This window comes from Bos indicus, chromosome 3 (assembly GCF_029378745.1).
Source record: "Bos indicus isolate NIAB-ARS_2022 breed Sahiwal x Tharparkar chromosome 3, NIAB-ARS_B.indTharparkar_mat_pri_1.0, whole genome shotgun sequence".
Taxonomy (NCBI): Eukaryota; Metazoa; Chordata; class Mammalia; order Artiodactyla; family Bovidae; genus Bos; species Bos indicus.
This window is the reverse complement of record NC_091762.1, coordinates 69,790,757-69,808,587: the sequence shown is the minus strand read 5'-3', so window position 1 is coordinate 69,808,587 and position 17,831 is coordinate 69,790,757. Positions and strand designations below refer to the sequence as shown.

Genomic DNA, 17,831 nt, shown 5'->3' with positions numbered 1-17,831 from the left:
TGAATGAGTCTTTGACACAGGAGACAACCCCTGCCCTTTATAACCCCTCCCCTGTCTTCCCTTGGTTCACAGGCCCAGGTTCTCTCCTACCCTCTCTTCGGCCTTTTCGTGTACTCCTTTTCTTTTTGCTGCTTCAATATGATCCCATCTACAGAACCTCCCAAACTTGTTCTATGTGGTATTTCTGGACCGTAACTCATCTAGTCTGTTACCTTTAATTACTAAATATGGTCATTATATTTTTGGAAAGTAGAGAAAAATTCTTGAAACAAGATACAAAACTTTACATGGTTTTACAAGCTACAGTGAACTATATTAACATTTTGGTGCATTTCCTTCCAGTCTTTCTTCTGTATACATTTTTTTGTTGTTGTTGTTGAGAGTTATTAACTATATAGTACATGGGATATTGTCTCTTGTTTCTTTTATTATTACTTATTTCCATTTATAAAATCTTTAATGAGTGAATTTTGTTAGCTGCATAACATTGTTTCAAGTATTATATTTAATTCCCTATTGGGGGGATACAAATTGACTTCAGTGTTTCCTTCACTAGACTTTGAAGGACTGTGCCTTATTCATTTTTGTGTCCCCAATGTGGGCTTCCCTGGTGGCTCACTAGTAAAGAATCTGCCTGGCAATACAGGAGATGTGGGTTCGATCCCAGGATCAGGAAGATCCCCTGGAGAAGGAAATGGCAACTCATTCCAGTATTCTTGGACTCCCTGATGGCACAGTTGGTAAAGAACCCACCTGCAATGCGGGAGACCAGAGTTTGATCTCTGGGTTGGGAAGATCCCCTGGAAAAGGAAAAGGCTGCCTACTCCAGTATTCTGGCCTGGAGAATTCCATGGACAAAGGAACCTGGTGGGCTACAGTCCTGCTGCTGCTGCTGCTAAGTCACTTCAGTCGTGTCTGACTCTGTGCGCCCCCATAGACGTCAGCCCACCAGGCTCCGCCGTCCCTGGGATTCTCCAGGCAAGAACACTGGAGTGGGTTGCCATTTCCTTCTCCAATGCATGAAAGTGAAAAGTGAAAGTGAACTCACTCAGTCGTGTCCGACTCTTAGCGAACCCATGGACTGCAGCCCACCAGGCTCCTCCGTCCATGGGATTTTCCAGGCAAGAGTACTGGAGTAGGGTGCCATTACCTTCTCCAGGGCTACAGTCCATGGAGTTGCAAAAGAGTCAGACATGACTTAGCAACTAAACAACAACATCCACAAAGTACATTTTATATTGTGTTATCTAAACGAACTATAATTGTAAAGGCAGGAAATATCTTATATACCTAATGTATCTTCAGTGACTAATGATTCATTTTTACCCTTTTGCATAAAAATCTGTAACACTGTCCTTAACTACAGACACTATTGCTCAAGGAATCCTGGTTAAATGCAGTTGCTTGCCAGACCCACAACTTTGATGGAGGGTCTTTAATGAGCCAGAGAAGAACGAAGGGAGCATGTAAGACATTGTGTTTGATAGTTGCTAACTCAATGGTACCTGACTTTCTACTCAAACTAATGTCTATTATCTTTCTTCCATTTTAAAAGAAATATGTACTCATTGTGGAAAAACAGATAAGAAAAAAGAAGAAAGAAGACAGAAAATGGCCATAGTTTTGCTATCTCCAAAATCAGTTTAGTTCAGTTGCTCACTCGTGTCTGACTCTTTGTGACCCCATGGACTGCAGCACACCAGGCCTTCCTGTCCATCACCAACTCCCAGAGCTTACTCAAACTCATGTCCATTGAGTCAGTGATGCCATCCAGCCATCTCATCCTCTATCATCCCCTTTTTCTCCTGCCTTCTATCTTTCCCAGCATCAGGGTCTTTTCAAATGAGTCAGTTCTTCACATCAGGTAGCCAAAGTACAGCAGTTTCAGCTTCAGTATCAGTCCTTTCAATGAATATCCAGGAATACTGATTTCCTTTAAGACTGACTGGTTGGATCTCCTTGCAGTCCAAGAGACTCTCAAAGAGTCTTCTCTAACACCACAGTTCAAAAGCATCAATTTGTCAGCGTTCAGTTTTCTCCATAGTCCAACTCTCACATCCATACATGACTACTGGAAAAACCATAGCTTTGACTAGATGGACCTTTGTTGGCAAAGTAATGTCTCTGCTTTTTAATATGCTATCAAGTTGGTCATAACTTTTCTTCCAAGGAGCAAGCATCTTTTAATTCCGTGGCTGCAGTCACCATCTGCAGTGATTTTGGAGCCTCAAAAAATAAAGTCTGTCACTGTTTTCACTGTTTCCCCATCTATTCACTATGAAGTGATGGGACCAGATGCCATGATCTTAGTTTTCTGAATGCTGAATTTTAAGCCAACTTTTTCACTCTCCTCTTTTGCTTTCATCATGAGGCTATTTAGTTCTTCTTCATTTTTTGCCCTAAGTGTGGTGTCATCTGCATATCTGAGGTTATTGATATTTCTCCCATCAATCTTGATTTCAGCTAATTACTTAATATTTTGGCATATTTCTCTTCAATCTTTTTCTTTGAATATACTTTTGTTTATTCATTTTCATTTTTAGAGGCTTGTCATTACAATGTATATAGTATTTTTCATTTTATTTAAAATTGTAACATAAACAATACTTATGTGTAAAAATTCTAAAATATTTCATTTAATAAATGCATCATAATTTATTTCAGTATATTATTGCTTTTGAATATTAGAATATTTCCTTTTCTTTTTTTGGTTGTTTTGAATAACATTGTGATGGACATCTTTATATAAAGTTTTTTATCTGTAGTTAGAATTATGTCCTTAAGAAAGGAAAATGAGTGATTATCTCATTTTCTCCTAAACAGGGTTTACGTTTATAAATTTTAAAGAAATACAATGTCAATTCATTCAGGAGACATATAAATATTTCATGTTTTAAATGAATATATAAATTCATATAAATGGGGTATAAATATATACCCCATTCCTACTTACTCCCCAAGCAATTTTTCAACAAATTTTTTGGCCGAATTCAGGGGTAGGTGTATTTGGGTATGTCTGCGTGTGGCTCATGTATTTTCTTAGAGTAGCAAAGAATCAAACTGACTGAACTTTTAATATTCAATTTTTAAACTTTTCTGTGTGCATTTATGCCACCAAACCTAAAACCTCACTCCTGGGGAACACCCTAGGCTGGAGTCAGAAGAATGGGCTTTGTAGCTTTGGCTTTCTTCTCAATTAACTCAGGGAGTATGGGCCAGTTATAGGACCATTCTCAGCCTCATTTTTGTCAATTGTAAAATCAGTGAACTGAATTAAATAGCTTCTTGGTAGATCCTGTGTTTCTGAGGTAAAATAATAACCACTTACAAGGTTTGCTTGGATAAATCGCTGATGGACAATCATTATCCAGTAAAACTTGTGAGAGAGTCTAAAATTGAAGGAAGAATGTGTTAACATTTCGAAGACTATGTGACGACACATCTTAGTCAATATATAAATTGTGTCCTTTAAAAATGCAATTCCCTAATAATTTCCTTATTCCAAATTACTCCCCTAGTGAGAGTAATTGTAAGATTATCATACACACATACTTGTTTGACAAACACTCTTAAATATCCTAACTGTAATTCAATTGAATCAACAATAATAAAGTCAGACATGCTGAAACCAAGGTACATCTTTGAAGGTGTGTATCTTTGTCTTAGTTATATCCTCAGTCTAATGCTTTTATTTTTTCCTGGAAAAATGATATCTCCTTTAATTTAGAAGCCATCACAGCTAATTAACATAATAAGGTTTTAGAAGTCCCTTATAAATCTTAAGTCTAGGTAGTGTTTGGGGATTTTTTTTCAAATGAGTAATTATCAAATCAGGTTTAGAAATAAAGTTCTTGTTACTCTGTAGCCATGGAGCTTTATCACCACATTAATGAAATGGTGACCGCAAATGACATTTAGCTCCTAGCTCTTGACAGCAAAAAAATCCATCCAAGTGGAGAATCTGTTGGTGTCAGGAAATAGTTCATACTAACTTACCAGACTTAATAGTGCTGTATAACACCCCAAGTCTACAAAATGATATGCTCTAAATTGTGTTGTGTTTGTATATATACGTGCATTTGTGTTTTAATGAAATGGTAACATTAGTAATAATTTCCTAGAAAATTTTGGAGCCTGTCCAGTTATAAATACATTACACTTGAGATTGAAACAAGATAAATTCTTCTCTAGTTTTAAGCTTAAACACATATACCTCCGCAGGCTTAAGAAAAGTAGTCCGGCAGAACTGGCTGTAGTATGTCCAGTATTCACTGTCGTTTTTGTACTTAAATTGTATTTCCATGTAAGTTAAAAATCTTTCTGGGCACTTGGAGACACAGATCTGTGAAATAAATACAGTGGTAGGAATTGAATTGAATTGAATTGAACAAACCAAGGAATTATCTACAAGGTTAAACTTCTAAATTACCCATCACAATAAAAAAGCAAAGCACCAATTTCCATCTAAGAAACTTAAATCAATTTTCTAAACATATTGTAAAAAATTAAATTTCATGTACCGGCTATCAACCTCTACTCCTTGCCCTTGGATGCTAATATGCTATTAAAACAATAAGATACAATACAATGACAAAATATTTTTAACTTCTGATTTGATATAGTTGTAGATCTTTACACAGCTTTAAAAATAATAAATTCCATGTACCTTTCACCCAGTTTTGGCCAATGGTAATAATTCGCATAACCATAGCACAATATCACAACCAGGAAGCTGGTATTGTTAGAATCCACTAACCTTATTCAGTTTTTACCAGTTTTACAGGTGTTCATGTGTGTGTGTGTGTGTGCAATTTTATCACTTGTAGATGTGACATCATCCACAGGACAGAGATGAACTTTTAATGAAATTTTTAATGATTTTCTGAATTAGTAGATAAAAGTTTAATCCAAGATTAATTTTGCCTGAGTAGTTTATACATTTTTCAGGGTTAGAATCTTGCTTTCTTTCCTATGTATGACTAGAATGGTAATTAAAAATGCTCTAAACATTGATAACTTATGCCACTAAGAACTATCATAACCAGTAAATTCTCAGAACATAATTGGGGGGTTTATTACCATAAGAAACTAACAAAATTAGGGATATTTGCAGTAATCAATCATTATTATTGTCTTTTAGCAACACCAGTCAAATGTGGGCAGAGAGGTCACTGATGGAATTATCTTTAATGAACTTTAGGGGCCTATTAATACCAAATCAGATCACTGTGCTAGTCCACAGAGCTACTGTGGAGTGACTGCAATCCAATTAGTAACTCCACAGAGAGAAAACACAATCAGGGAGGAGGCACTCTGTTTGTTTTGCTTTTGTATGTAATAAAAAACCAACAGATCACATGATGTCATGAGAGTTGCAGTCAATTCTTGAACATTCTCTCCTCTACCTCCAGTTCCTCCTTATAGAAGCCCTCTCAGCTCTGACTTGCTCCATCTCCCTACCATATTGTGGTAACTATTCTCATTGGCCAGATTGTAGCTCAGCCCCCACTGGCAATTAGGTAAAAACACAGCTGCTAAGCTGATATCTCTTTCCTATCTTTTGGTCATGTTTCTGCTACATGAGGACATTTGGTATCGACCCCACAGCTAAGGTAGTAGGTGGATACCTAAATGGGTACCTCAAGTGTCATAGTTAATATTGTTTTGTAGCAGCAGCATTCTAACTTCTTTTAGAAGCTTCTAAAAGGTAAACAACCCATCTCCATGTTCACACCTCCAGATGTAATTTCTGTTTCTTAGTCTCTCCTACACACGTGCACACACACAAGTACATACACACATTCATGCACATCTAGAGGAAATAATGAAAGTCTCACAGGTATCTTTCTATGAAAACTGAAGAACTGTTGACGGACATTCACAGCATCCAACATGCTCACATTTTGGGGAAGAAGACTGAGGTCATTGTCAATACAAATGTTCAAAGTTTACTCTGATTGGAGTTAAACTTAAAAAAACCATTAACATGTTTGGAGCTAACTCACAGACATTTACACTTTGGCAATTTACTTATAAGACTCTGGAAGATAACTGAACTAGCCCATTGTTTGATACACTTAAATGGATTTATAAAGTAAAAACTGAATGTATTAATGCCTTCACTGGCTTTAAATGATGGTAGGAACTACTGAGCTGAGGCCATGATGATTTCTGAATTTATAAACACACACACATACAATGTATACTAGACACATAAAAGTATGGTGTATGCAACATGTGGACTTCCAAGGTAGCTCAGTGGTAAAGAATTTGCCTGCCAATGCAGGAGATGTCAGTTCAATCCTTGGGTCGATCAATCCCTGGAGGAGGAAGTGGCAACCGACTCCAGTATTCTTGCCTGAAAAAATCCCATGGACAGAGGAACCCGCAGGCTACAGTCCATGGGGTTCTCAAAGAGTCAGACACAGCCGAGCAACTGAGCAAACATGCAACATATAAAAGAAAGTAATTTAAATGTTAAAAAATGTTTTATTAAAGAGACACCAAACTTCATTCCAAACATAAAGGAGCTGTTAAAAAACAATATAGCAACTGCTCTTTACTCTCTCTCTATCAGACGTGTTTGTTCACTATAAATACAGTGCTGATTAGTAGCAATCAACATATAATTAGCCAAAAATGAAGGTCACATTGAGGTTGGATAGCCTAATTGATCAAGGTTTGTCCTTAAATGCTTATGACACATGTGTGGACCATGCTGCAGTTAACAGAAAACATAATGCATAAAATCAGTAGATGCATTATTACCTGGCAGACTGAGAGCAATTCTGTATTATTGGCAGCTGATATATATTCTGACTCAGTTCTGATTCTTTGTATAACCACAAAGGGGCACCTTGAATATAGTTCTTCATCATTATTTTTACATATTCTGTTCATATGCAATTAATACTCTAATATAAATTAGGATTTGGTGAGCAGAAGAGAAAGTTACACTGAAGATTAAAACAGTACAGTTCCAATGAAGAAAGGATCTAGTAACTGAAATGTTTAACAAAAAGCATAGTGTGGAAGGATTTTTTGTTTCATCATGAGAATGATGGATTTGTATAGTATAGTGGAAGATTTTCTAGACTGGGAATAGTAAAATATTAATTCTCTCATTCATTCATTTACTCTTTAATTCAACAAATATTTATCAGTCACCTACTCTGAGCCTGTTCTAGGCACTGGGGACACAGCAGTGAACAAAAGAGATAAAAATCCCTACCCTCAAGCAGTACATTCTAGTACATTCTAGTAGGAAGAGATGGGTAATAACAAATAAGTAAAATTGTTTGCTCTAAGTATTCTTGCCTGGAGAATCCCATCAACAGAGGAGCCTGGCAGGCTACAGTCCATGGGGGAGCAAAGACTCGGAGATGACTGAGCGACTAAGCACCCAAAATGATAGTAGCTGTTATAGAGAAAAATAAGGCTAGAAAGGCCAGATGATGAAAGGAACCAGGATGGGATTATGACTTTAAACAGGTAGTCAAAGGGAGGTGTCACTGAAAAGGTAATATTTGAGGAAGACTTGAAGACTAGTGATCAAACTGTAGTCCTCTGGAGAAAGAGGAGGCTAGGCAGGGAGAACAGCAAAGTCTAGGTGCTTTCTTGGATCCTTTGAAGACAATGGATGGTCACTATAACTTGAGTGCAGTGAGCAGAGGGAGAAACAGAGCAAATGTGGTCAGAGTCAGGCATGCAGTGAAGGACCTTGGAGGACATTGTTAGGACTTTGGCTTTTAATATGAGTAACTTGGGAAGCTATTGAGGGAAAGGGGCCTGAGCAAAGGAGGGATATAATGTGACTGACATTTAACAGGATCACACTGGCTGCTGGGTGGAGAAGAGACTAAGGGACTGGAGGCAGGGGCAAGAATAGAGGCAGAGAGACCAGTCAGGGGTCACTGAAACAATATACTGGCTCCTTGAAAAGAGGAGGAGATGGTTAAAAGTAATTTGGTCCTGGGTATATTTTGAATGGAGACCAGAGGAATTAGCTCACAGCTCAAATATGAGTACAAGAGATAAGAGGGATCAAGGGTGATTCCATGGTTTTAGAGTTGGCCTTAACTGAAAAAGAAAAGACTGTTGGCGGGTGTGGGGGGTGGGGAACAATTTTAGGGATAAAGTCAGAGGCTTTCAGGGATTGAGTTTGGACATGTTAAATTTGAGATGCCAACTAAATATCCATGTAGAGACATGACATAGGTGGTTGGATAAAAAGAACTGGAGTCCTGGGAATATACATATATAAACTAGGAAGGGCGGTATATAGATGGTAGTAAAACCAAAAGACTAGGTGTGATCACCAAAAGGGTACACATATATTTTGAAGAGGGCTAAGCCTGGTGGAGGAGGAAACCCCAGTGTTTACAAGGTGCTGGGAAGATGAGGAGAAACCATCAAAGAATACTGAGAGGGAGGATCCAGAGAATTAAGAGGAAAGAGAATGCTATGTCCTAGGAGCCAAGTGAAGAAAGTACTTTAAGGAAGAGGGATTGATTAAACAATACTGTTGGATCAAGTAAATATGGATAGAGAATTGACCATTGGCTTAAATATATGGAGATCAATGGTATCACTTGGAGAAAATGGAGTAAGAATAAAAGCCTGAATGCAAGTAAGAAGAGAAGATTCAGACACATTGGATATAAATTATTCTTCTGAGGAATTTTGCAAAAAAAAAGAACCACAAAGACGTGAAGCAGTAACTGTAAGGGGATATGGGATCAAGGAGAAAACTTTTTAATATGGAAGAAATAACAGCATGTTTTTCTTCTGATGGGGATGATTTAGTAGAGAAGGAAAATGGTAATAAAAAAATAACGGAAGATTTCTGGAGCTGTATGCTGGAGTTTGTGAGTGAGAATAAGATCTAATGCACAAGCAGATGGGCTGGCCTTGGGCACACAGGCTGTTCCTCCAGAGAAGAGCAGGGAAGGCAGAGTAAATACATGAACACAGATAATGGCAGGAAGGTCAGTGTGGGAATCTGTAAAAGTTGTCTACTGAATGTTGATATTTTCACAGGGAAATAGGAAGCCAAGTCAAAGGCTGATAGAGACTGGGAAGGAGGGCTTGGAGGTTTGTGATGAGAGGAAAAGGTGTGAAATTGTTTTCTAGCAGAGTAGCTAGTGAATGGACAAAGGGTCTCTTGTGTGATTGAGGGACAGCATGGAGGGGACCCTGGAGGTTAGCAGCCCTCAATTTAATGGACTGTTGTGTGTGTTTTCTGCAAGAACACACTATTGCCTAGGTTGAGGCATGGAGTAGGCAGAAAGCTGCATTTAGTCATGAATGAGTTTTTGCCAGGAAAGTAAATGAGAGGGGGGAAAAGAATTGAGGGTTTATATAAAGGTGTGATTCAAAAATTCTTTTCAAAATTTTATTGAAGTATAGTTGTTTTACAATGTTGTGTTACTTTCTGGTGTACAGTTCAGTTCAGTTGCTAAGTCGTGTCTGACTCTTTGTGACCCCATAAACCGCAGCATACCAGGCCTCCCTGTCCATCACCAACTCCCGGAGTCCACTCAAACTCATGTCCACTGAGTCAGTGATGCCATCCAACCATCTCATGCTCTGTCATCCCCTTCTCCTCCCACCTTCAATCTTTCCCAGCATTAGGGTCTTTTCAAATGAGTCAGTTCTTCGCATCAGGTGGCCAAACTACTGGAGTTTCAGCTTCAGCATCAGTCTTTCCAATGAATATTCATGATTGATTTCATTTATGATTGACTGGTTGGATCTCCTTGCAGTCCAAGGGACTCTCAAAGAGTCTTCTCCAACACCCCAGTTCAAAAGCATCAATTCTTCGGCACTCACCTTTCTATATAGTCCAACTCTCACATCCATACATGACTATTGGAAAATCATAGCTTTGACTAAATGGACCCTGGTTGGCAAAATAATGTCTCTGATTTTTAATATGCTAGACAAGGTTGATCATAACTTTTCTTCAAAGGAGCAAGATCTTTTAATTTCATGTCTGCAGTCACCATATGCACTGATTTTGGAGTCCAAAAACATAAAGAATGTCACTGTTTCCACTGTTTCCCCATCTATTTGCCATGAAGTGATGGGACCAGATGCCATGATCTTAGGTTTTTGAATGTTGTTTTAAGCCAACTTTTTCACTCTCCTCTTTCACTTTCATCAAGAGTCTCTTTAATTCTTCACTTTCTGCCATAAGGGTGATATCATCTGCATATCTAAGGTTATTGATATTTCTCCCAGAAATCAACCTTGTGCTTCATCCAGTCCAGCTTGTGCTTCATTCAATCCAGCGTTTCTCATGATGTACTCTGCATATAAGTTATATAAGCAGGGTGACAATGTACAGCCTTGACATACTCCTTCCCCAATTTGGAACCAGTCTGCTGTTCCATGTCTGGTTCTAACTATTGCTTCTTGACTTGCATACAGATTTCTGAGGAGGCAGGTCAGGTGGTCTGGTATTCAAACCTGTTGATCTCTGGTTCCTCTGCCTTTTCTAAATCTAGCTTGAACATCTGGAAGTTCATGGTTCAAATACTGTTGAAGCCTGGCCTGGAGAATTTTAAGCATTACTTTGCTAGCATGTGAGATGAGTACAATTGTGTGATAGTTTGAGCATTCTTTGGCATTGCCTTTCTTTGGGATTAAAATGAAAACTGACCTTTTCAAGTCTTGTGGCCACTGCTGAGTTTTCCAAATTTGCTGGCAAACTGAGTGCAGCACTTTTACAGCATCATCTTTTAGGATTTGAAATAGCTCAACTGGAATTCCGTTACCTCCACTAACTTTGTTTATAGTGATGCTTCCTAAGGCCCACGTGACTTCACATTCCAGGATGTCTGGCTCTATGTGAGTGATCACATCATCATGATTATCTGGGTCGTGAAGATCTTTTTTGTACAGTTCTTCCATGTATTCTTGCCACCTCTTCTTAATATCTTATGCTTCTGTTAGTTCCATACCATTTATGTCCTTTATTGAGCCCATCTTAGCATGAAATGTTCCCTTGGTATCTCTAAGTTTCTTGAAGAGATAGCTAGTCTTTCCCATTCTATTGCTTTCCTCTATTTCTTTGCACTGATCACTGAGGAAGGCTTTCTTATCTCTCCTTGCTATTCTTTGGAATTCTGCATTCAAATGGGTATATCTTTCCTTTTTTCTCCTTTGCCTTTCGCTTCTCTTTTCATAGCTGTTTGCAAGGCCTCCTCAGACAACCATTTTGCCTTTCTGCATTTCTTTTTCATGGGGATGGTCTTGATCACTGCCTCCTGTACAATGTCATGAACCTTCGTCCATAGTTCTTCAGGCACTCTGTCTATCAGATCTGATGCCTTGAATCTATTTCTCACTTCCACTGTATAATCATAAGGGATTTGATTTATGTCATACCTGAATGGTCTAGTGGTTTCCTCTACTTTCTTCAGTTTAAGTCTGAATTTGGCAATAAGGAGTTCATGATCTGAGCCACAGTCAGTTCCCGGTCTTGTTTTTGCTGACTGTATGGAGCTTCCCCAAATTTGGCAGCAAAGAATATAATCAATCTGATTTTGGTATTGACCATCTGGTGATGTCATGTGTAGAGTCTTCTCTTGTGTTGTTGGAAGAGGGTGTTTGCTATGACCAGTGTATTCTCTTGGCAAAGCTCTATTAGCCTTTGCCCTGCTTCATTCTGTACTCCAAGGCCAAATTTGCCTGTTACCCCAGGTGTTTCTTGACTTCCTACTTTTGCATTCCAGTACCCTACAATGAAAAGGACATTTGTGTGTGTGTGTAGGTTCTAGAAGGTCTTGTAGATCCTCATAGAACCGTTGAACTTTAGCTTCTTCAGCATTACTGGTCAGGGCAGACTTGGATTACTGTGATATTGAATGGCTTGCCTTGGAAATGAACAGAGATCATTCTGTTGTTTTTGAGATTGCCTCCAAGTACTGCATTTTGGACTTTTTTGTTGACTATGATGGCTACTCCATTTCTTTAAGGGATTTTTGCCCACAGTAATAGATATAATGGTCATCTGAGTTAAATTCACCCATTCCAGTCCATTTTAGTTCACCGATTCCTAAAATGTTGGTGTTTACTCTTGCCATCTCCTTTTTGACCCCTTCCAATTTGCCTTGATTCATGGACCTAACATTCCAGGTTTCTATGAAATGTTGCTCTTTACAACATCGGACTTTACTTCCATCACCAGTCACATTCACAACTTGGTATTGTTTTTACTTTGGCTGGTGTACAGCAAAGTGATGTTTTATATATATATATATATATATATATACACACACACATATATATACATACATACACATTTTTCCATTGTACTTTATTAAAAGATATTAAATATAGTTCCCTGTACTAAACAGGAAATCTGTCTATATAGAACCCTGTTTATCTATTTTATATATAGTAGTATTTATCTGTTAGTACAAAACTCATAATTTATCTCTCTTCTCCCTTCCTCTTTGGTAACCATAAATTTGTTTTCTATGTCTGTGAGTTTGTTTCTGATTTGTAAATAAGTTCATTGGTATCATTTTTCAGATTCCTCATATAAGTGATAATCATACAGTATTTGTCTTTCTCTGTCTGACTTATTTCACTTAAGCAGTGGCCTCCAAGTTGCTGCAGATGGCATTATTTCGTTCTTTTTATGGCTGAGTCATATTCCATTGTATATATGTACCACATCTTCTTTAACCATTCATCTGTTAATGGACATTTAGGTTGCTTCCATGTGTTGGCTCTTGTAAATCATGCTGCTATGAACACCTAGGAGCATGTATCTTTTCAAATTAAGAGTTTTCTCTGGATTTATACTCAGGAGTGGAGTTGCTGAATCACATGGTAGTTCTGTCTTTAGTTTTTTAAGAAACCTCCATACTGGTTTCCATACCGGCTGCACCAATTTACATTGCCACAATAACGTATGAAGAAGTGAAGTCGCTCAGTCGTGTCCGACTCTGCGACCCCATGGACTGTAGCCTACCAGGCTCCTCTGTCCAAGGGATTTTCCAGGCAGTAGTACTGGAGTGGATTGCCATTTCCTTCTCCAGGGGATCTTCCCAACCCAGCGATCGAACCTGGGTCTCTCGCATTGTAGACAGACTCTTTACCGTATGAGGGTTCTATAAAGGAGTGATTTTCAAGAGGGACCATGGAGTTTAAATCATATAAAGAAGGAGATGGAAAGATGATAGATCTGAGGGAAACTTTGAAGGGTATCAGGTCAGTGGTTTGTAGGTCCCAGTGAGGTAGAAGAATAACTGGAGTTGAAATATTAGAGGGACTGAAATGATTAGACAGTATGATGTTTGAAATTAAGGGTGGTAATTATTGGTACTGACAAGAGCGAGGATTTGACCTTGGGGGTGAGTGGCTGCGATAAAAACAAGGTTCTGTGGTAGAGGTGGTCACAGAACTAAGATGTTAATACCCCAAGATGGCTTAAATCTCAGCAGGAAATAAGCTATCAAAAGTCTTTGAGGGACATGAGGAGGAAAGCAAGCAGATTTTCTAGAGAAGACCTTTGGCTGTGGTTTACTTGCACAAGGAACCAGGAGGAAGCAAATAAGTCAAAATCCTACTGAGTTTTTAAGGTAGTTGTACTGCTAAATTCATGACCTAACCTGAAAAGGCATTTGACTGTTAAAATAATCTTTGACATGATAAACTTGTACAACAGGAAGAGAGTTTCAAAGCCACGTGGCCTTTAAAGAGGGCATATTTCCAGTGTTCAGCAGTGGTATGGCCTGAGGTTGACAGACAGGAAATAACCTTCCAGTTTGTTGAGCGAAGGATCACAGGATTATAGATAAGGAACTTCCTTCAGAGAACACAATCCAAAGAGAATAAAAGACTGTCCTTGTGCTATGCAGTAAAGGCCACTGTGCACTTACACCTCCTCCCTTTCTGAATAGGAGTTTGTATTCTAACTTCCCTAGCCCTGTTCCCCATTGTGCATTTAGTGTCAAGACCTGATGGAGAGACTACCCATCATCCATAGATCCTAGACTGTGGGTTGAAGTTCAGTACCACACAGGACTCTGAGTTGTCTCCCTTGGGAAGAAGGGTCCTCTAGAGGACAGATGGATAGACTATAGAAAATGAAAGGAACTGCCCATTGATATCTGTGCCTCTTGTTTCATTTCTTTATGGTACATAAGAGGCTGCTCAGTCCACAGTTACATTGCTTTATTTCTTCTTTCCTTCCTGCTTGCATCTCAAGTTGAACATTTAAAACTTATAAGTTTATGCTATTTGAGTAGAAATACAATGTGTGACCCAACTGAGCCAAGGCTTAAAACAGGGGTGCTTTATTCAGCTTTTTGCCTCCTTCTAGCAACTAGATGCTGCTGCTGCTGCTGAGGCCTTAAGGGATGACAGAGTCACCAGATGAAGGAGCCTGGAAGAGAGCCGCCACTGACTGCAAACACAGCCTTATACTATTATATGGCCAAAAAGAAACTATTGTGTTTAGTCACTGAAAAACTGAAGTTTATTAGTTACAATAGATGGCTTTATTCTTCCTAATGCTAATCTTGAGAAAAATATCTCTACTTCTCTATACTGCAGTTTTTTCATTTATAAAAATAGGTGGTTGGACAAGATAATCACTGAGGTTCCTAGTGATACTAAATGATTAATCCCTGTTTTTATTGTATACGAACAAACATGAGATTATACTTCTGTCTTGTCACCTTCCATAAATTCATCATTAATCACACACATCCAGAATTCAAATAGAGTTTCTCAGTTCTGTCATCCAAGAATGTTCAAAATTGCTAAACCCAGTGAGGCATTTTTTTTGCCTTACCTGTGTGGTAGGGCACTGTAGGTTTACCACCACGGAGGGACTGGTACAGGTGAGCAGGTTAAAGTAAAACAAAATGGACTTGTTCCTAAAAAACAACATAATAGTTTTTAGTGACTGTGGAAATATTTCATATCATTTCATATCATCGGGTATACTTTAATATAACATGACCTTTAAAAATCTGCTTCATTTCCTCTAGGAAGTTGCAACATATTCCCCAAATTCCCATCAAGTGGCCTAACACTTAAAGTAGCTTTTGGTAATAGTAAAAAGTCAAAATAATCAAATTGTCCATCAACAGGGGATTGGTTCAATAAAGAACTCCACATCTATAAAGTAAAAGATCATACTGCCATTGAAAATAATGTTGAAAAATATTTAATGGATGAATTTAAGAAGCAGGTTACTAAAGAGTATCAAAATATGATTTAATTTTGCAAAAACAGTTATAACACATTATATGCAGAAACAAATGATTATATCTGAATGGTGGCATTATATTTATTTAGATAATTTTGTATTTTATGGGTTTCATGAGATAAACATGTATTATTTCAGTGATCTGAAAAAAGGTAAATTTAGTTATATTTTCTCTCTGTTTAAAATTATGTTCAGGGGCATAGTGGTGGGATAACTTGACATTTATTATTGGGGATCTTCCCTCGTGGCTCAGATGGTAAAGAATCTGCCTGCAATGCTGGAGACCTGGGTTCAATCCCTGGGTCAGGAAGATTCCCCTGGAGAAGGGAATGGCAACCCACTCCAGTAATTCTTGCCTGGAGAATTCCATGGACAGAGGAGCCTGGCAGGCTACAGTCCATGGAGTCACAAAGAGTCGGACACAACTGAATGACAAACACACACACCACACACACACTTCGCTAGCAATAGTGATGACTTTGCCATTTGGCAAGCCACGTTTCTCCTTTAAATCTCAATTTCCTCAGCAGTAAAATGGGGATAATACCAGCCTGACCTGCTGAACAGTGGTGTTGGAGGACACAGGAAAGGGTGGGCTCAAGACAAATGGCTGTCTAACTTTAGTATGCATCAGTGAACCTCGGGGTGTGTGTTGAAAACTGTGATTCCTGACTCCTTCTCAACCCTTCAGAGCCCAGACCCTAGGAATTCACATTTCCCCCTGTGATCCCCAACTGATTCAGATACAGGTGGTCTATAAACAATATCTTGAGAGAACATAGCCATATACATTCAAGAGGAATGTTTCCAGAACCTTGTAAAGTCCCAAGTTAACATGACTACATATACAACATAAAATGTATAATAGGTTGTTGAGTTATATTTTTCCTGCTGACTCACAATCACCAAATAGGATCTGAATCTAGAAACAAAAAAAAGCTCTCCACAGAAAATGTGGGCTAGATCCTTGCATCACTTCTGCTGCTTCTTGCTCATGTCTTCATAAGCAAAAGATGAGTGAGGGAGGTGATTGGAGACAGTGGAACTGGCAGGATACAGTCATCAGAGTTCAGAGGGTTTTTTCTCCCCTCCTCATTGAAAGGGTGGATTATTTCTTCTGGGTTTCAAACCACAAAGGTTCTGAGAGAATCTCTCACAGAGACAGAGGGTATCCCAGTTGGTTCTAGAGGTAAAGAACCCACCTGCCAATGCCAAAGACATAAGAGATTTGTGTTCGATCCTGGGGTTGGGAAGATCTCCTGGAGGAATATATGACCCATTCTAGTATTCTTGCCTGAAGAATCCCATGGACAGAGGAGCCTGGCAAGCTATAGTCCCAGGCTATGGCTGGGACAGTATGGCAGGCTGCCACAAAGTCTCAAAGTGTCAGACGTGACTAAAGCGACTGAGCACACATGGACATGGGAAGGGCGGACCAGCATCTCGGTTTCCAGCTGGATACTGCTTTGTGTGGCAGACTTACTACAGCCCTCTGCCCATTTTAGCAGAGAAATGTGAGACCCAGAAACCACAAGAGAGTGGAAATAGACCAATGGTGCAGATGGAGGACAGCACTGAAGTGGTCTGTCATGGAAGGGTATGGAGCCAAGGAAATGGGCTTGCATCTTCCTGGTGGTACATCACCTGATAAGAGACTGGAGATGAATCACTAGGGATGGAGCTGAAGGGGTTTGGTGGAGAGAAAGCCAAAACTCATTTCTCAGATCAAAAGACTAGTCAGTAAGGACTTCCCCAGAGAATTTCCACTTTCACACCATGAGAGAGCCAGGCTTTGTCAAGGAGAGAGTGTATGGATAGTCAGTTACATCTTAGTTTCAGTAGTAACAACCATGTGGGACTAGGGCACTGGCCAGGAAAGTAACAGACACTCTTTCTCCTTCTATATGTCACAACACAAAGAGCTAAAACCAGGAGGGAGGGAAGAGAAGGAAAATAACAGAACAGGCCCACTCTTAAGTTCTCTTGCAGAGTTCAAACCTGAGCTGGGGAATTGGAAGAGATGGACTCAAATTTTAAATTGGACTACACTGAACTTTTTAACAGAAAGTGTTTAGAAAGCTATGGAAGATACCCAAGATGCCAAAACAAGAACAAAAGAAATTTGAAAGAACATTATTGAAGGCAATAATAAGGGGGAAATAAACCCACTTCCGGAGAAGGCAATGGCACCCTACTCCAGTACTCTTGCCTGGAAAATCCCATGGATGGAGGAGCCTGGTGGGCTATAGTCCATGGGGTCGCTAAGAGTCAGACACGACTAAGTGACTTCACTTTCACTTTTCACTTTCATGCACTGGAGAAGAAAATGGCAACCCACTCCAGTGTTCTTGCCTGGAGAATTCCCAGGGACGGGGGAGCCTGTTGGGCTGCTGTCTATGGGGTCGCACAGAGTCAGACACGGCTGCCGCGACTTAGTAGCAGCAGCAGCAGCAAACCCACTTCATGTTTGTAATCCCATCGAGTTCTGATGGCTCAAGAATCTGGCTATAAATGCAGGCACAGTATGCACAAGGCTACTTAAAGATTCCACAAGAGTGAATTTGGCTCTTTCACCACACAGGCCGCTATACATTCTACA

At 39.2% G+C, this 17,831-nt stretch overlaps 1 protein-coding gene across 3 annotated transcripts in view; it reads right to left on the bottom strand.

The window, feature by feature from the left end:
- SLC44A5 (solute carrier family 44 member 5) overlaps positions 1 to 17,831 on the bottom strand; it is a 431,009-nt gene that overhangs the window by 47,529 nt on the left and 365,649 nt on the right. For all 3 annotated transcript variants that reach the window (XM_070786302.1, XM_019957254.2, XM_070786303.1), the window contains 3 exons: positions 14,813 to 14,897; positions 4,214 to 4,342; positions 3,329 to 3,389 (listed from right to left, as the gene is read on the bottom strand). In XM_070786302.1, coding sequence (XP_070642403.1) covers positions 3,329 to 3,389; positions 4,214 to 4,342; positions 14,813 to 14,897 — 275 coding nt within the window. The remainder of the gene's footprint in view (positions 1 to 3,328; positions 3,390 to 4,213; positions 4,343 to 14,812; positions 14,898 to 17,831) is intronic.